The sequence below is a fragment of the Nannobrachium achirus genome (assembly GCF_963921795.1).
Source record: "Nannobrachium achirus genome assembly, chromosome: 21".
NCBI classification, from domain to species: domain Eukaryota; kingdom Metazoa; phylum Chordata; class Actinopteri; order Myctophiformes; family Myctophidae; genus Nannobrachium; species Nannobrachium achirus.
The window spans coordinates 23,969,755-23,987,446 of NC_137828.1; the positions used below are offsets into that span (position 1 = coordinate 23,969,755).

Below are 17,692 nucleotides of genomic sequence, written 5' to 3' on the forward strand. Positions count from 1 at the left end.
TCTTTCATTGAATGCACTCTTTAGTGCATCCACCACCACATCAGGTGAGGCTGTGAAGACACTTTGGAAAGATTCTAAATTTAGTGATAAAGTTTGTCATGATGCGACAGGACAATGTGATATGGTTTGTTATTGATGGATAAAAGGAGATTTCCTTTTCCTATCAATATATTTCAAGGAACGTGTGATTTTCTCCTCACTCTCATCAAAATATTCTAACTCATGTTCATGTTAACTAACTTTACAGGCCCCAAATTATAAGAGAAAATATCCTTGGTTTAATCTCAGACTACCCTTTGACACACTCCTCCTGTAATGAAACATTTTGTTAATTATTTATATTATGAATACTGATTACAAATTATACAGTCCTTTATCTTTCACTCTCCTCTTTAAAGAGTTATCGAAATATTTGTACTTATTGTTCAATTATTATGTTCTGATTTAAATACTTTTAAAAAGTCTAACCCATGTCTTCTTTCCCTTGTTGTTTATTTTTCTTTGACCTATCCCAAATTGTTACACAAGGGATGGAATTGTTGGAAAAGTTTGGTTAATATTATTAATATAATATTAATATAGTAGTGTATACCAATTTGTGTATAACGGTCGAATATCACCAGTAAGACTCCCTAATCGGGAGATAAGCGACCGTAGGTCGCTTATCTCCACAAATAGGGCAAAAAATTGTTTTTCCAAAATCTTCCTGATCCATGTTGATGACATGAGTGTAGACATACTGTGTAGTGATTTTCGTGATTTTAGGGCAAAATCTGTAGGAGCAGTGTCCAAAAATGTGTTTTTAAAAATCGGCCCGAAGGTGGCGCTATATGGGACAGATTCATGTTGATGGGATGAGTGTAGACATACTGTGTACTGATTTGCATGATTTTAGGGCAAAAATTTTAGGAGCAGTGTCCAAAAATGTGTTTTGCAAGAATCGGCCTCATGGTGGCGCTAGAAGAGGGCCATGTGAGAAATGAGGGGTGGGGTCTCCGCGCCGCCGAGGCGGACGAATAGGTACCGGCCCCGGCTCTCCCGGTCGCTCCTAGCCGGAGTTACGGCATTTTATGTGTGCTGCAGTGTAGGGGGTCCTCCACTGGGGGCGCCACCACTTTTGCATCCGTTCTGGAGCACCAGGAGTCGGTGGTCCCCGGGAATTCCCCGTGAGCAGCCCCGTTGGGGTGGTCATTTGGTCATTTTTGCACATTTGGTCATTTTTTACATCTGGGGGTCCCCCAGGGACCTGGGGGTCCCTGTAGCTCCGGGGGTCCTTGGAGGTTGTAGTTTGGCAGGTAAGGAGTGTGTGTGCAAAATGTGGCATGGATGGGGGCAACGGTTGTGGAGATATGAGCAGGGCAAAAGTGTGACGTGACTCACGGACGGACATTTTTTTTACACCTGGGGGTCCCCCAGGGACCTGGGGGTCCCTGGAGCTCTGGGGGTCCTTGGCGGTTGTAGTTTGGCAGGTAAGGAGTGTGTGTGCAAAATGGATGGGGGCAACGGTTGTGGAGATATGAGCAGGGCAAAAGTGTGACGTGTGACGTGTGACAGACAGACGGACGGACGGACGGACGGACAGCCGGTGGAGGTTTTGGTAGTAAATGCGACCTACGGTCGCAATAATTCTTTAATTATACTGTTTGTCCCTCTATGTTCCAACACAAAACTATTGTTATTCTAACATTGTGATGCACGTGATGAGATATGCCTCACTGCAGGTCTGTACACAGGATGTTGACCCGAGAAATGATATCTCAAAAAGGTCATAATGCTTCTGTGCGAGTACTTTAATATCTCGGGGAAACTGTCGATTCATATGGAATATAACAATCTTTCCATCACTGCCAATGCTGTGTCAGCCACTCTTCACACCAATGTACTTTCACTATCCCTAACCTACAGTAACTCATAAAACATATTAAGTAAAATAAACCTATAAGATAAGATTTGTGCAACAACTTGGCCATGATACTAAAGACACAAAGACACAAAGTCCACATTATTTAGTCTACGTTGACCTGGAGTGGTCAAGGATGAACTTGTGTTTTGTGAAAAGAGCTTACAAAGAGCTTACTTATCAAACTTGTGAGTCCTATAAAAGTGGGCATCAGTTGGCAAAGTGGGCAGGCTACAGTATAAGTATCACCAGTAAGCCAGGTACACAAACAGGTCTAAATGATATCTTGTGAGAGGCATAATTGTTGCTCATCCAGTTTAACGAAATGAAATTGAATCAGACTGGCTGAAGTTGTTCACAGCCATGTCAGAAGATGAAGATGGAATTGCTGTTGTGGGCATGGGATGCAATTTCCCAGGGGGTAAGAATTTTACTTTCAAAACCTATTTTAAGAACAATATTTCAAACACTCTTACTGAACAAATAAAAACAATATCCTTGATGTTTAGAATAAACCAGTGCTGTGATTTGATATACACATCAGCCATATTGACAGAAAATTGGGCCACTTCTCACAGGTGAAATGAAATGAATTAATACTGGACTATGTAACTTTCCTCTTCTACCCTGGATTTGAACCCGGTTTCCTGTGCAAGTGCTGACATTTTTACCATTGAGCAAATAGAGCCTGCCTGCTTGCTAGAGGGGGCCTAACCCCCCCTGGGCAAGGTAGCTCTTAAGAAGGTATAGACACGGGCGTGTTTTGGCTCCATGGCCATCCGCCATGACACTCTCGGTGGCAAAACTACCACCGGAAGTTCGGTGAATAACATTGGAGCCAACGAGCGCCGGCTGGGGCAGCTCATGAACAAAAAATAATTCTGAACGATAGAGACCTTTATAAAATACTCGGCTCAGGAATATAAAAGAAGACATGTCACACATTGTTTTCTGCTGTGTTGCTTTTCGGTGAGTATACTGTATAACATTATAGAGGCATCTAAAGAGCACAATTTACGTTTCTGAACTAGCTAGTATCACGAGATTCTCCACCATTCCCTGTCTGGAATCCAAATCTCGTGATATCTCCGAGACAGAAACAGCCGCCGCCGCTGTTTAGCTGCCTCAATAACATTATGTACCGTGCACATCGAAAAGCAAGTGATTGTAGAAATACCTGTGATTGCGACCGTTAGGTCGCAGTTTAGTATCAAAACCTCCACCGGCCGTCCGTCCGTCGGTCACACGTCACACGTCACACCTTTGCCCTGCTCATATCTCCGCATCAGTATGACATCACACTGCTTGGTGTGTGCCGTCAGGGTCATTTGTGTACGGTGTGATGTCATACTGATGTCAGCAGTGTGATGTCATACTGATGTCAGCAGCTATGTCTCTATATATGGAGTTATATGTTGTTCGTGTCCAAATATGGGGCTTGTGAGGTCAGACTTAGTGAGATTCGTCGGTTATCTCCATATATGGAGGGAGAACCAGCTTATGAGCCGATGAGTTGTGTCAGAGTCGAGATCCTGCTTGCATCTAATCTGTCGGTAGATAATGCCGGTCTTATATAAGGGTCATTTGTGTACGGTGTGATGTCATACTGATGTCAGCAGTGTGATGTCAAATATGGGGCTTGTGAGGTCAGACTTAGTGAGATTCGTCGGTTATCTCCATATATGGAGGGATGTGTTGGTTATCTCCATATCTGGAGATTCAACCTTCAACGATTTTGACATCTTGTTAATAATCTGTCGGTAGATAATGCCGGTCTTATATAAGGGTCATTTGTGTACGGTGTGATGTCATACTGATGTCACTGATGTGACAGGAGATAAGCGACCAACGGTCGCTTATCTCCCGATTAGGGAGTCTTACTGGTATGTCTTCTTTTATATTCCTGGAGTGATTATACAACAAAGGTCTCTATCGTTCAGAATTATTTTTTGTTTCTGAGCTGTCCCAGCCGGCGCTAATAGACACCAATGTTATTCACCGTGCCAGTTCCGCCACCCAAAGGATAGGCGTGGACACCAACACGTCACTGGGTGACGTTGGTGACTTCTCCTCTTGCTCCTAGCCCCTGGGGAAGGCTTAGCCCAGCCCCTAAGCCCCCTCCCCACAAACACAATTGTGAGGAAAAATGTTTATGGAATAAATAAATACTATATATATATATATATATATATATATATATATATATATATATATATATATATATATATATAAATAAATATATGAAAGACAATTGAATGACTTCTGTATGTAAAATGTAAATCATACTCTAAAAAAAATACTTTTTATTATGTCACTATGCTGGAAAGTGTCTTCAGCCTCACAATCATATACGATCACCAACGATTGAATATATCGTTTTTAATATTCGAATATACATTTATTAATCATATTCAAAGAATATTCAATTTTAGAATATTTGTTTACCAGCCCTAGTGTCAGATTTATTTGTCTGTGACCATGTTGTGAAGCAGTATCTTATGTGAGGAGGTCATAAAATGCATGAAGGGCTTTGTCTGTTGTTGTTAGATATGTGCCTGAAATTGAATTTTATTGTGTTGGCTATGGGGCTTTTAAGCCGTGACATCATTTTGTAGGCAGAGGAGAACTCTGCCCCCAGAGCATTTTCTGTCCCTCGCTATTTCAACAGATCCGAGACAAAAATAACGAGTAAAGTATAATTCTAACACTTTCCTTTCAACAACAAAGAGAAGCCAAATGGGTAACGCTTTACTTTACAGTTAATTACTAGGTAATTACCAGGTAACTACTTACCTGGTAAGTACCTGGTAATACACGTATTAATTACTAGGTTTATTACCTGGTAGTTACCAGGTATTTTCCTGGATACTACAGGGTAATTACCAGGTAAGTATGAGTATGTAACTACCCAGTAGTTACGGTTGAACTGTACTGTAAAGTAAAGCGTGGGTCAATTGGATGACCTTACCTGGTAATTACTCAGTATTAACCCAGTAACTAGAAAAGTTTTTCCCAGGTAATTACCCAGTAGTTACAGTTGAACTGTACTGTAAAAGAAAGCATGGGTCAATTCCATGACATTACCTAGTAATTACTAAGTGTTTACCCAGTAACTAGAATATGTACCTTGCATTTACCCAGTTAAGTGGAACTACGGTAAAAAGAAGTACTTTTTGTTGGGACCAAATGGCATCGTGGCCATGGGTGGATAAAATAACCAGGGAGTGGTGAATACTGGTAATTACTGTACTGTAAAGTAAAGCGTTACCATGATGTCATACTTAACAGCCCCATAATCATATATCATTGTACTGTACACAGGAGAGGGGCTTGAAAATTTCTGGAAAGTTCTTGTGAATGGGAAGAACTGTTCAGTGCCAATTCCCAAGGAGAGGTTTGATCTGGCAAGCTGGTATGACCCTGATGACAGCAAAGCGGGCAAGTCCCGCACAGCGAAGGCTTGTCTCATTGAGGGGTACGGTTATTCATCTTATTTGTACTCTAAATATGAATGCACATCTTATTATGAAATACAAATACACATCAATATATAGGACCATATGATGAGTAAATAAATAAGAAATAGTTTTGTTAATTGCTTGACATAAATACGATAAGAAATTATAATAGTCTACTTTATTGTCAGCTCACACTGAAATTTGTCTCGCGACCCAGCAGCCCTGTATATAACACATATACACACATTTGACATTACAAAATTACACACATAAAAACACAAGATCAAAAAGATTTACGCCCATATTGGCTTGAGTGCGTGGCACAAAAGCCACACTAGTAGACTAAACATTAATAGCCTGGGTACCAGCCTGCTATACGCTATGTTCAGTGGATTGGTTTTGAGAAGCGAAGTGACAAAACCAGTCCACTGACCGTAGCATAGCAGGCTGTTTCCCAGGCTAAAACATTAAGGCATACAAGGCACGCTGGGTCACAGTGCAGCCACTGCACAGCAGACCAGAAACACCATAAATGGAAGAAGCTATATTATATTTTACATGTTCAATGTAAACAATGTAACTCATTGTTTTATAAGTAAATGGCCATTCACACTGATGTGCACTATAACTATTCAAGTCAAGTCGATAACTGAGTTTACGCCAAAAAATAAATAAATATATATATATATATATATATATATATATATATATATATATGTTACAGGATATTTGGGTAACCCAGGACGTTCATTGTAAGAGCGCTCGTTTTGTAGTTCACCACACACTAATCACCACCAGATGGCGACGTCAGCCACTGGATAAGAGAGTTACGTCACGCTTTGAACTCGCCGCAGACCGGAAGTGTTTACTCTTTATTTACTAGCCTAGCCTAGCCTAGCCTAGCCTAGCCTAGCCTAGCCTAGCCTAGCCTAGCCTAGCCTAGCCTAGCCATTAGCTCCATTGTAGTCACTTGGACAGGGCGTTTAACGTGCGCTTGCCCAGGCCTTACGGCCTGGGCATAAATATAACGATTGCATTCACCACGGCTTCGTAACTCGCGCGGCGCTCCGCCGGCCGCGCGGCCCTGGCCCGCTCTTCGCGGCCACTCGCGCCTGCGGCGCTCGGGGGCGAAGAGCAGGACCAAGGTCCGCTGGCCTTCGCGCCGCTTGGGGCTTCGTGGACCCAGGGGGGCCTCGTAACTCGTTTGGGCTTCGTGGATACAGGGGGGCTTCGGTAGCCGCTCGCAGTGTCGTGGACAATAGAGCGGCGCACCGCCTGGAGTACGTTGTATTGGCGACCGCTTGCTCCGCCCCGTGCCGCACCACGAGTGCTCCGCGTCTCGAATGTCCTGTTTCTCTTTAAAACCGTGACATATATATATATATATCGGTGAATATCTTTATAGTTATAGTGCTCAGTGAGAATGACACCTAACTTTGTATAAGTAATTAAAATCAACTTCAAACAGCTGTGACTTTCCCTGCAGGTTCAATGAATTTGACCACAGGTTCTTTGGCATCAGTGACAGTGAAGTGGAGCGCATGGACCCCCAGCAGAAGATGGTTCTTCAGTGTGTGTATAGGGCTTTAGAGGATGCTGGACTGCCAATGGAAAAGGCCAGCGGCACAAGGACAGGAGTGTTTCTGGGTATGGGTGTGTGTGTGTGTGTGTGTGTGTGTGTGTGTGTGTGTGTGTGTGTGTGTGTGTGTGTGTGTGTGTGTGTCTGTCGTGTGTGTGTGTGTGTGTGTGTGTGTGTGTGTGTGTGTGTGTGTGTGTGTGTGTGTGTACTGGGTGTTTGTGTGTGTGTGCGTGTGTGTTTATTATATAAATAATAATAATAATAATAAAACAATATAAATAGAAGAGAAGAGGTGTGGGTACGTGTTTCCACACAGACCGGTTACAGTGTGAGTCACCAGTGCAGCAGAGCTGACAGCCTGTGTGTTAATGTGCTACGTTCTCAGTTAAACTTATTGTTAATAAAAGTGTAAGCAGCTTCAATTGCTTTAACCGTCCATTCTGTGCATGAGAGGCAAGAATGAAACATGGTGGCAGAGTAACGTTACATATAGTGCAGCTTTAAACTAGCCTGGAATCCAAACTTCCATTTTCCATTTCTGATTTTTCTTTTCTTTTTTACTTTGCTACTCAGTCTGGCCAGGTTCCTATTCTCCTTTTGCACAAAGTAGTGCATTGCAAGATAGAGGGAGCCAGATCCTTAGGAGTGCATCTCTCCACTCCGACATGTCTCCTTTCCGACATGTCTCCATTCCGACACTAACCCTATCTCTAACCCTAACCCTAAACCTTGGGCCCATGGGAGTGTCGCCACTCCGACAATAAGAAGTCAATTTCGGAGTGGCGACATGTCGGAATGGAGAGAGGCCCTTTTAGTCACACCCTACCACTACTTCCTGTTCATCCACAGAGCATTGATTCTAGTTGTTTTCTCCATTAGATTTCTTTTCACTTTTTCAACTTTTATTACTTGGGATGGTAAAAAGATGAGGCAGACAAATAAAATGTATTTTGACAAGTAATACAAGTTGAGAAAAGTGAAAAGAAAGCACTTTAATCTAATGGAGAAAACAACTAATTAGAATCAATGCTCTGTGGATGAACATGAAGTAGTGGTAGGGTGTGACTAAAAGGGATCTGGCACCCTCTATCTTGCAATGCACTACTTTGTGCAAAAGGAGAATGAAGGCCTCTCAGTCGAATCATGAAAATCATGTTTTTGTTGCATTATTTGACTGAGAGATTGGTAGTCGAATCAGACTCTCGATTGATTGGTTGACTATATTCCACTAATCAAGGTCAGGCTAAGTCCTATTTGACCCTTATTTAAAAACATCACCAATAACTAGATTTTTTTTTACTTTTAGAGAATAGCCTACATGTGTTAACAAACAGCACCCCATCATTTTACCACTACACTTTGTGTATATTGCAGGTATGATGAACAGAGAGTATGAGACAACTATTGCTCACCTGCCTGCCAGTGCGATCAACCACTGGACTGGCACCGGGCTAGCTATGAGCATAGCTGCTAACCGAATCTCCTATGTCTTCAACTTCACTGGACCTTCAATGACTATTGACACCGCTTGCTCATCATCGCTTGTGGCTCTTCATTTGGCCTGTCAAGCCATTAAACAAGGTTTGCACATTTGGATGTACAGTAGTTACTTGGGGCGGCCAGGGACAATTGTAAAAAGAAGAAGAAAAAAAAAAACATTCAGATGCAATTTTTTAGCAACTTGTACCTGTACCTGTGTTCAACATTTTGCAAGAAATATTAGGGTCACACTATTTTTTGTGCAGGGGCAATTGTAACATCACAGCATATGAGTTGATATGCTGCATTATTTTGTGGTTCCACAGATTCCATAAAGAGCCCATTCGTTTTTCTCACAGAGATTTCCGAAACATATTAATATTCATTATTTTAAGCCTAGAATCAAGCCATCCAGGCTCCTGGTGAATAATGAGTAATGACCATAAAATAATTGATTCTGTGTCAAAAAAGATTTGAATATTTAATTATTAATTATTTTTTCACTTCACTTTCAAATATATAAAGGATATTCATGTAATTCACATGGCATTATTATTGACTATAAATTACTATAAGACTTAATATTCTCTCTCAACAGGAGACTGTGAGATGGCCCTGTGTGGGGGAGTCAGCTGTGTGATCGACCCAACAATCTTTGTTTCTCTCAGCAAGGCAAAGATGATCTCACCTGATGGAACCAGTAAACCTTTCTCCAGCACAGCTGATGGCTACGGCAGAGGAGAGGGATGTGGCTTTGTTCTGCTTAAACCACTGAGAAAGGTAGAGTGACAAAAAGTTAATGATCATGAAAGACATCCAATTTGTTGGAAATGTAGCATCTATCACTGTCACACAGATTGACTTCTATCAAATTGCTGCCCATTAGAGCCCATGTTAATAGATAATAATATATTACTATTTCCTTACTCTTAATTTGGGGAGTCTTGCTCAGGGACACACATCGACATTGCTACTCTGGCCTGGAATCGAACCTAGCTGGGACAGCCAGCGCTCTGGTTCCCTAGGCGGGCTCCTTAACCATTCATCTATGCCGCCCCTGAATGTCATACCCATGTTGGGCACGAAATCAGACGAATTCAGCACAAATATGGGGTTATTGCGACCGTAGGTCGCATTTACTACCAAAACCTCCACCGGCTGTCCGTCCGTCAGTCAGTCAGCCAGCGAGTGAGTGAGTGAGTGAGTCACACGTCACACATCACACTTTTGCCCTGCTCATATCTCCACAACCGTTGCCCCCATCCATGCCAAATTTTGCACACACACTCCATACCTGCCAAACTACAACCTCCAAGGACCCCCGGAGCTCCAGGGACCCCCAGGTCCCTGGGGGACCCCCAGGTGTAAAAGAATGTCCGTCCGTGACTCACACGTCACACGTCACACTTTTGCCCTGCTCATATCTCCACAACCGTTGCCCCCATCCATGCCACATTTTGCACACACACTCCTTACCTGCCAAACTACAACCTCCAAGGACCCCCGGAGCTCCAGGGACCTCCAGGTCCCTGGGGGACCCCCAGGTGTAAAAAATGACCAAATGTGCAAAAATAACCAAATGACCACCCCAACGGGCTGCTCACAGGGAATTCCCGGGGACCACCCACTCCTGGTGCTCCAGAACGGATGCAAAATTGGTGACGCCCCCAGTGGAGGACCCCCTCCACTGCAGCTCACATAAAATGCCGTAACTCGGCCTAGGAGCGTCCGGGAGAGCCGGGGCCGCGACCTATTCGTCCGCCAAGGCAACGCGGAGACCCCACCCCTCATTTCTCACATGGCCCTCTTCTAGCGCCACCATGAGGCCGATTCTTGCAAAACACATTTTTGGACACTGCTCCTACAGTTTTTGCCCTAAAATCACGCAAATCGCTACACAGTATGTCTACACTCATCCCATCACCATGATTCTGTCCCATATAGCGCCACCTTCAGGCCGATTTTTAAAAACACATTTTTGGACACTGCTCCTACAGATTTTGCCCTAAAATCACGAAAATCACTACACAGTCTACACTCATGTCATCAACATGGATCAGGAAAATTTTGGAAAAACACATTTTTGCCCTATTTGTGGACCTACGGTCGCTTATCTCCCTATTAGGGAGTCTTACTGGTTAGTAATTCTACTACACCGCCAACCAAAATGTGGAGTGTATACCAACCGCCACGAAACATCTTGATTCCCCATCCAAATGTAAAACTGACCTTTAAACATGGCTGCCCTCAAATCATAATTGGAATTTTAGTCCCTACTAGCTTGCCCCTAGAAATTAGGAACTAATTTCCTCAGCGAGCTCCTTGGAAGGAGCCCCATGTGGGTGGTATCCTCTGCCCCCGCCTGCCATTTTTTCTGTAAATATATCTATTACTGCTTAGTACTGCAATGTAGTAAAAGTAGATAAAGTATTCAATCAATCAATTGGATTGCAAGTAAACAGTGTATTGCAGCATTAACTACACACTCCTCAGAGCAAAGGTCTCTACCAGACTGGTTGCCTTACCAACGCTATCCATGACAATAACATTATAATCTACTATGATCTAGCAGATTTTATCCAGTAGATTCTACTAGATGTAACATTACAATTGTTAATTATTTACACAGGCTTTACAAGAACGTGATCATATATGGGGTGTCATAACCAAAACGGCAGTCAACCAGGATGGTCATACAGTCTCTCCAATCACCAAACCCTCCATGGTTCAACAAGAGGAGCTGCTGCGCCGCGTCTACTCAGAGTCTGACCTCCAGAATGTCCAGTACATAGAGGCACATGGGACTGGAACCCCAGTTGGAGACCCAACAGAGGCTGGCAGCATCTCAAACGTCATCGCCAAAGCCAGGCCTCCAGACTCAGAGACACTCCGCATCGGCTCTGTGAAGAGCAACATTGGACACACAGAATCTGCAGCTGGGGTGGCAGGGCTCATTAAGGTACTGTTAATGATGAAGCATGAAACCATTGTTCCAACCTTGTTCTACTCAGAACACAGTGCCAGTATAGATGCCAAAGCCCTAAATGTAAAGATTCCTACTGAAGTAGAGATGTGGAATTTCTCTGGTGACAGAATTGCAGGGGTAAACAATTTTGGTTTTGGAGGAACAAATGCACACGCTATTGTCAAACAACACAAACAGACAAGCTTTCCTCAAAAGAGGACATGGAAACAAAACAAGTGTTTGGTCATGTCAGCAAATTCACCTAAATCCCTAATTTCCACAATGGAAAACACCCTTGAACAGGTAGATGCAGACAGCACTGTTGACCTTGACTCGCTGGTGTACACATCAGCTTGTCGAAGAAGCCATCAAAAACACAAATACAGAAAGGCCATTGTGATTTCTTCTCTGGCCGAGCTTAAAGGCCAATTAAAGTCTACCCTGAGCAAAAATGTCACCCCTTCCTACTCAGATGTGAAGCTGGTGTATGTCTTCTGTGGGAATGGGGTGACCTACCATGGCATGTGTAAGCAACTATTGAAACAGGAGACTGTATTCCGAGATAAGGTCAAAGAGATTGAGAAACTCTTCCAAAGATTCAGTGGACTGAGCATTTTGGACAGACTTGAGAGTGAGTTTGAGAGTAGTGACTTCTCAAGCCCAGATGTCATCCAACCTCTCCTATTTGCTCTCCAGGTTGCCATTGCCACCCTCCTCAAGTATTGGGGTGTCAAACCTGATGCCATTCTTGGGCACTCTGTTGGTGAGGTGGCTGCTGCTCACTGTTCTGGCCTCTTGTCTCTTGAGGATGCAGTTAAGGTGATCTATTACCGCAGTACCCTCCAGAGCAAGGTTACAGGAGGCAAGATGCTGGTGATCAGCAACATGGCTGTGTCAGAGGTTCTTAAAGTTATCCCTCGTTATTCTAACAAGGTTTGCCTCGCTGCCGTCAACAGTTCCCAGTCCTGCACTCTCTCTGGTGATGCAGATGCTATAGAAAGCCTCTACAGTGAGTTGCATGCATCAGACAGTAGTCATAATCTGTTCCTCCGTGTTCTGAATGTCCCTGCCGCTTACCACAGCCACATGATGGATCCAATTCTGTCTGACATAACGGACAGTATTGGCTCCTTACAGGTGAATGACCTAGAGACAGAGCTGATCTCGACAGTGACAGGCAAGGAGGTAGCGCAGCATGATTTTAGCACAGGCATGTACTGGGCCAGAAATGTCAGGGAGACAGTATTATTTGAGCAGGCAGTGAGAGCAGCATCTAAAGGAAAGACAAATGCAGTGTTTGTAGAGATAGGCCCAAGAAGAGCCCTCCGAAGGAACATCATGGAAACTGTTGGAAACAACACCCCTGTTCTTGAATCAGTTCTGCCAGAGAAAGATCATGGAACAATGCTGAGCCTTGTGTCTAAGCTTTTTGAGCTGGGGGTTCAGGTGGACTGGAGTCAGTTCTACAGAGGGTGTGAGACATCCCCATTGCCTTTCCCAAGATACCAGTTTGATAGCTCTAAACGGGATGTACTCATTGAAGCATCACATAGAAGCGCAACAACTAACCACCCTGTGCTGCGTCAAACTGGTAAAGACAGCAACACATTCAGCTGTGATCTGTCGTCTGACTCATCATCCTACCTGCTAGAGCATAAACACAACAGCAGACCCATTGTCCCTGGTGCCTTCTATGTCGAGTTGGGTTTGGCTGCTTTCATGGCAAACACCAAACCAAAGATACCACTCAGCTCTCTTCAACTCAGTGTAGATTTTCATCGTCCATTCGAACTAACGCGGAATACACCAGAAATGAATCTGCAACTAGTACCAGCAAGGAACAAGTCTACTTTCAAGGTGTTCTCTTCATCTGCCATTTATGCATCAGGCACAGTAGCTTGTGAGCAAGAAAGGGTTATTGAAGAGAAGAGTATTGCATTAAACTCCATCTACAAAAGATGCAAATCTGTCGTGAGCTCTGACAAGCTCTATTGGTATCTGTCTCAGGCGGGCTTTCAGTACGGTGCAGTTTTTCAGAATAAGGGGGATGTGCATTATGGGGAGGAGTTGATGGAGGCATATTCAGTTGTAACAGTTCCAGAGGAGTTATGGCCTCAGTTATATGACTACTGCATCCATCCTGTTGTACTTGACTTCCTATTGCAACTTCTCCCTGTTACGGTGAACTACAGCTTTGGAGCAAGACCAGGTTTTCCTGCCAAAATTGGAAGTTTGACAGTGTTGGAACCACTTCAACGTGAGATGGTTATCTACCTTCGAACAATTGATTTGGGTGTTGATCACTTTGAAGTCTGTGGCTTCATCACAGATAAAGAGGGACGAGTGCTGGTGGAGGTGAAACATGTGTTGGTCAAGTACCTTGGAAGTAGCTTTCATGTAGTTGAGGAATACTTCTATCACAATGAATACAATGTGGTCTATGAAAACATCACCTCCCCTGATCTTCCTAAGGCCTTGGTCTTCTGTGACCGGTTAGGCATAGGTAAAGCAATGCAACAACACCTGGACTCAAGATCTCGATTCATTTCCTTCTCACATGCAAAGGAAATCTTGAATCATGGATTCTATGCTCTTTTGGTAAACCTCAACCTTACAGAGATAGGGACACTTTTTGATGAGGTCTTGTTTTTGTGGGGCAAAGAAGATCTCTCTTCGGTGGCAGCTGATAATGTCCTGCAGAATTTGGTGAGCTGCTGCGAGATATTCCGCCAAATAGTCGTTGAACTGAAGCTAATGAAGTTCCCTAACTCCATAAGAGCAATAACCTACCGTGCTGCTGAAAACACAGTAGACCATATAAACCCAGGCTTTGCTCTGTTTGGCATGACAAGATCATTTGCTGCAGAGTTACCAGAGCTTTCTTTTCAATTGATTGACATAAGTTCCATCTCTGCTAAGGACATCACAGCACTGTCTCAGATCCTGAGATCATACCCTTGCAGTAAGTATCCAGAATTGGTAGTAAAAGATGGGAGAGTTTTGAAACCTTCTGTTGTCCGTACCCCTGCTCAAAAGGACAATAATTGCTTGGAAGGCAACTTTTGTTCCACACTGTCTGATCGCTGCATCCTTCAGACAGCTGATGCATATACAATGACCAGCCTGTCCGCTGTTCCTTTTAATGATAAAGACCACCAGCCTATTGCGGGGTCATCAGTTGAAATTCAGATCAGTAAAATGTGTGCTCATACCTCTGACTATTATCCTGTCAGTGTTTCACAATTAAAATATGGCCAGACTATCTACTGCAACAAAGAAGCATCCCAGAGCCATAACCTACTCGCTCTGGATTTCAGTGGCACAATTACAGCATTGGGAAAGGATGTTAGAAAGTTTCAAGTTGGAGATCATGTTGTTGCTTGTTACCCTGTTCAGGCAGCAACCACAGTCTCAGTGCCAGCAGATGCATGCTACCGTAGTAAACGATTCCCATTCCTGAGGAGAACACCTTGTGTGTCATACTTTGTCCTAGCATGGGAGATCCTGCGCAGAGCTTTGGCAGGAAACAAACAAAACCTGGGAATTATATCTTCAGCCCCCGACTCTGTGTTGATGAAGGTTTTGACTCTCACAGCTCACAAATCAGGATCTAATGTCATAGGTAGTACACAGTGCAATGGGTCTTTTGTAGATGGAAACCAAGTGGAGGCCTTTGTCCTCCTGCCCCAGTTTGATGAGTCTATGATTGCAAAATCTTGCAATGTTCCTGGTGTACGAAATGTCGTCGTAGTCTGTGAGTCTCAGTCCCAGTGTTTAATGGCTCAGGCCACATTTCGAAATGCGAGGGAAGGTGTTCGTCTGCAGACCATTCAAATGCCAGTGGTTCTACAGAAGGACTCCCTGACTGCACAGAGGTCCCATGTTTATGACTGGCTTAAGTCCATGAACTTGGACAGGAAATCATTTCCCCTTGAGAACTTTACCTTGCAGAGTGTGACATCCGAAAGTATTGACATCTTCCCACTAAAAAGGTCAATGTCATACTTCAACTTAAAGACCCTGCCTGTGGTGGCACTGAAACAAGATGTAAAATGTGCTCTATCTGTTATTCCATTGCTGCCCGCAAAGAAACAGCTTTTCTGTAAGCAAGCTGTGTACATTGTGACAGGCGGGTTGACAGGGTTGGGCTTTGAAACCGTGAGGTTCATTTGTCAGAGAGGTGGAGGACATGTTGTCATACTCTCCAGAAGCAGTCCAACAACAGAGATGAAGCAAGAAATTCAAAATGTAGAGAAACAGTATGGGACATCCATCATTGCCATGCAATGTGATGTATCTGTCTCTGGGAATGTGTGCAAGACTATCGGTACAATTGGCCAGAAATTCCCTACTTGTCCAATCAGAGGAGTGTTCCATAGTGCTGTTGTCTTGCATGATGGGTTGATTGAAACCCTTAACGAATCTCTCTATGAGAAGGTCCTCAAGCCCAAAGTGAACGGTGTTCTGAATCTGCATCGTGCAACACAACATTGTGAGTTAGATTACTTTGTGTGTTACTCCTCCATCTCTGCCTTCCTAGGAAATGCATCACAAACAAACTATGCAGCTGCCAATTCTTTCCTCGACACATTCTGCCATTATAGACGCAAGCTTGGGCTCCCAGGCCAGTCTATCAACTGGGGGGCTTTGAACCTGGGTCTTCTTTTAAACAAGGAGCAATTCCAAAGGTTTCTGGAAGCAAAGGGAATCATGGTGCTGGATGTTGCTGACATTCACACAAGTTTGGAACAATGCCTTGTGATCAACAGACCCCAACAGGCTGTGTGCAGGTTTAACTTCCATAACCTCAGGTACAACGTCCTCTCCCAAAATGCTGCCGTTTCAATACGTTTGTCTCCTTTGGTAGAAGAGGCCTTCCAAAAATCCAAACAGTTGGATTCACAGACAAAACAAACAGACACAGTCACACCAACAGACTATGTCAAATCTCTACTTAATGAAACCGTTGGCATTGATAAGAGTGAGTTGAGTGAGGAATTGTTGCTCTCCTCTTTAGGCATTGACTCAATGCAGGCTATGACTCTGCAGAACGTCATCTTTCAGGAGAGAGGTGTGAATGTGCCTCTGGTCCAACTGCTGAACCCCAACGCCACACTGTCAACATTAGTAACCATCTTAACTGAAGGAGCTAGTAGTGAACATATGAACGATGAGCAAGAGTCCACCTTGATTCAAGAGACAGATGTTATTTCAACAAGGCTGTAGATATGTCAAACTCAGAAGCTGTACATAGTCTAAGCATCATATTATGATTAACATTTTAGATAATACTTTTAGCAAACACATTCTCAGTTTTCTGACACCAACAAGGCATCAGAAAACTATCAAGAGTGATGCTGAAGCTGAAGTGGGTGGGTTTTATTTGACAGGTATTTGCTTGTTTCAGAAAAGTACATTTGTTCACAACTAACAATTTGGTGTGGGTAATAAAATAGGCACCTTTTTGGTAGTTTCAAAAGTAACAGAAATACTGGCACTGGTATATACGAAATGAACAATGTGTTGTTATGCCACCAAAAACAACACAAAAGTTGTAGTCCACATGGCTATTTACAGACACAGACATCTTCGACAATTCTTTAACCATATTGTAAAAATAAAATAAATTATTTTACTAGATTTTCTTTAAGAGAAACATGTAGGATATGCACATGAATGGCAAATCGAGTGGTAAAGTGAGTTTAACATTGTTTAATGGTGTTTAATGCAATCAGAAAGGACTTTCTGTTTGGATGTAGGTATGATGTTGTCACGCGCATACCCTCTATTGTGCCATGAATTCTTTATAAAAAAAAATGTTTGAATAAAAAGCTTTTACTTGATGATATAAATGTGTAATTTATATTAAATGTTGTTCTTTTACAAGAATTTATAAAAATGTACAAACATTTACTGCAATTTACAAACATTTAAATTTACCAGTAGAACTTGCTTGTTTCCTGTCTCGTGCGGTCTTCAGAATAGTACAGGGGGGTCACCAAGTCTTTTTCTTTTTACATTTGTTGTATCTTAGACTGAAGTCTTGAGTACGAAATGCTGTGAAAGGTTCTTAGCCTTGTTCCACGGAGCCCTGCTCCTGCAGCCTCACGGCTCTAAAGAGTGACACAAATACTGTAGCATTTACAGTCAGCAGACATCCCAACCTGGATATTCTCATTTCCGGGAGGTCGCCCTGTGCGTGCACGTCCCCCTCTCTCACGTGTGCGCTGACGTGTTATTTTTTCCATTTTTTGGGGGGGAAATGTATTCGTTATGTTTGTTAAAAACTAGCCCTTACCCGTTCAAAGATA

The 17,692-nt window shown here is 43.2% G+C and overlaps 1 protein-coding gene across 1 annotated transcript; it reads left to right on the forward strand.

Moving 5' to 3' along the window:
* Nucleotides 1-2,263: 2,263 nt before the first annotated feature.
* Nucleotides 2,264-16,607, forward strand: LOC308306653 (phthioceranic/hydroxyphthioceranic acid synthase-like; the record flags this gene model as incomplete). Its single annotated transcript, XM_080751694.1, has 6 exons — nt 2,264-2,321; nt 5,222-5,375; nt 6,845-7,005; nt 8,312-8,518; nt 9,015-9,196; nt 11,046-16,607. The coding sequence occupies 6 exons, from the start codon at nt 2,264-2,266 to the stop codon at nt 16,605-16,607; spliced, it is 6,324 nt and encodes a 2,107-aa protein (XP_080607820.1).
* Nucleotides 16,608-17,692: the final 1,085 nt, after the last annotated feature.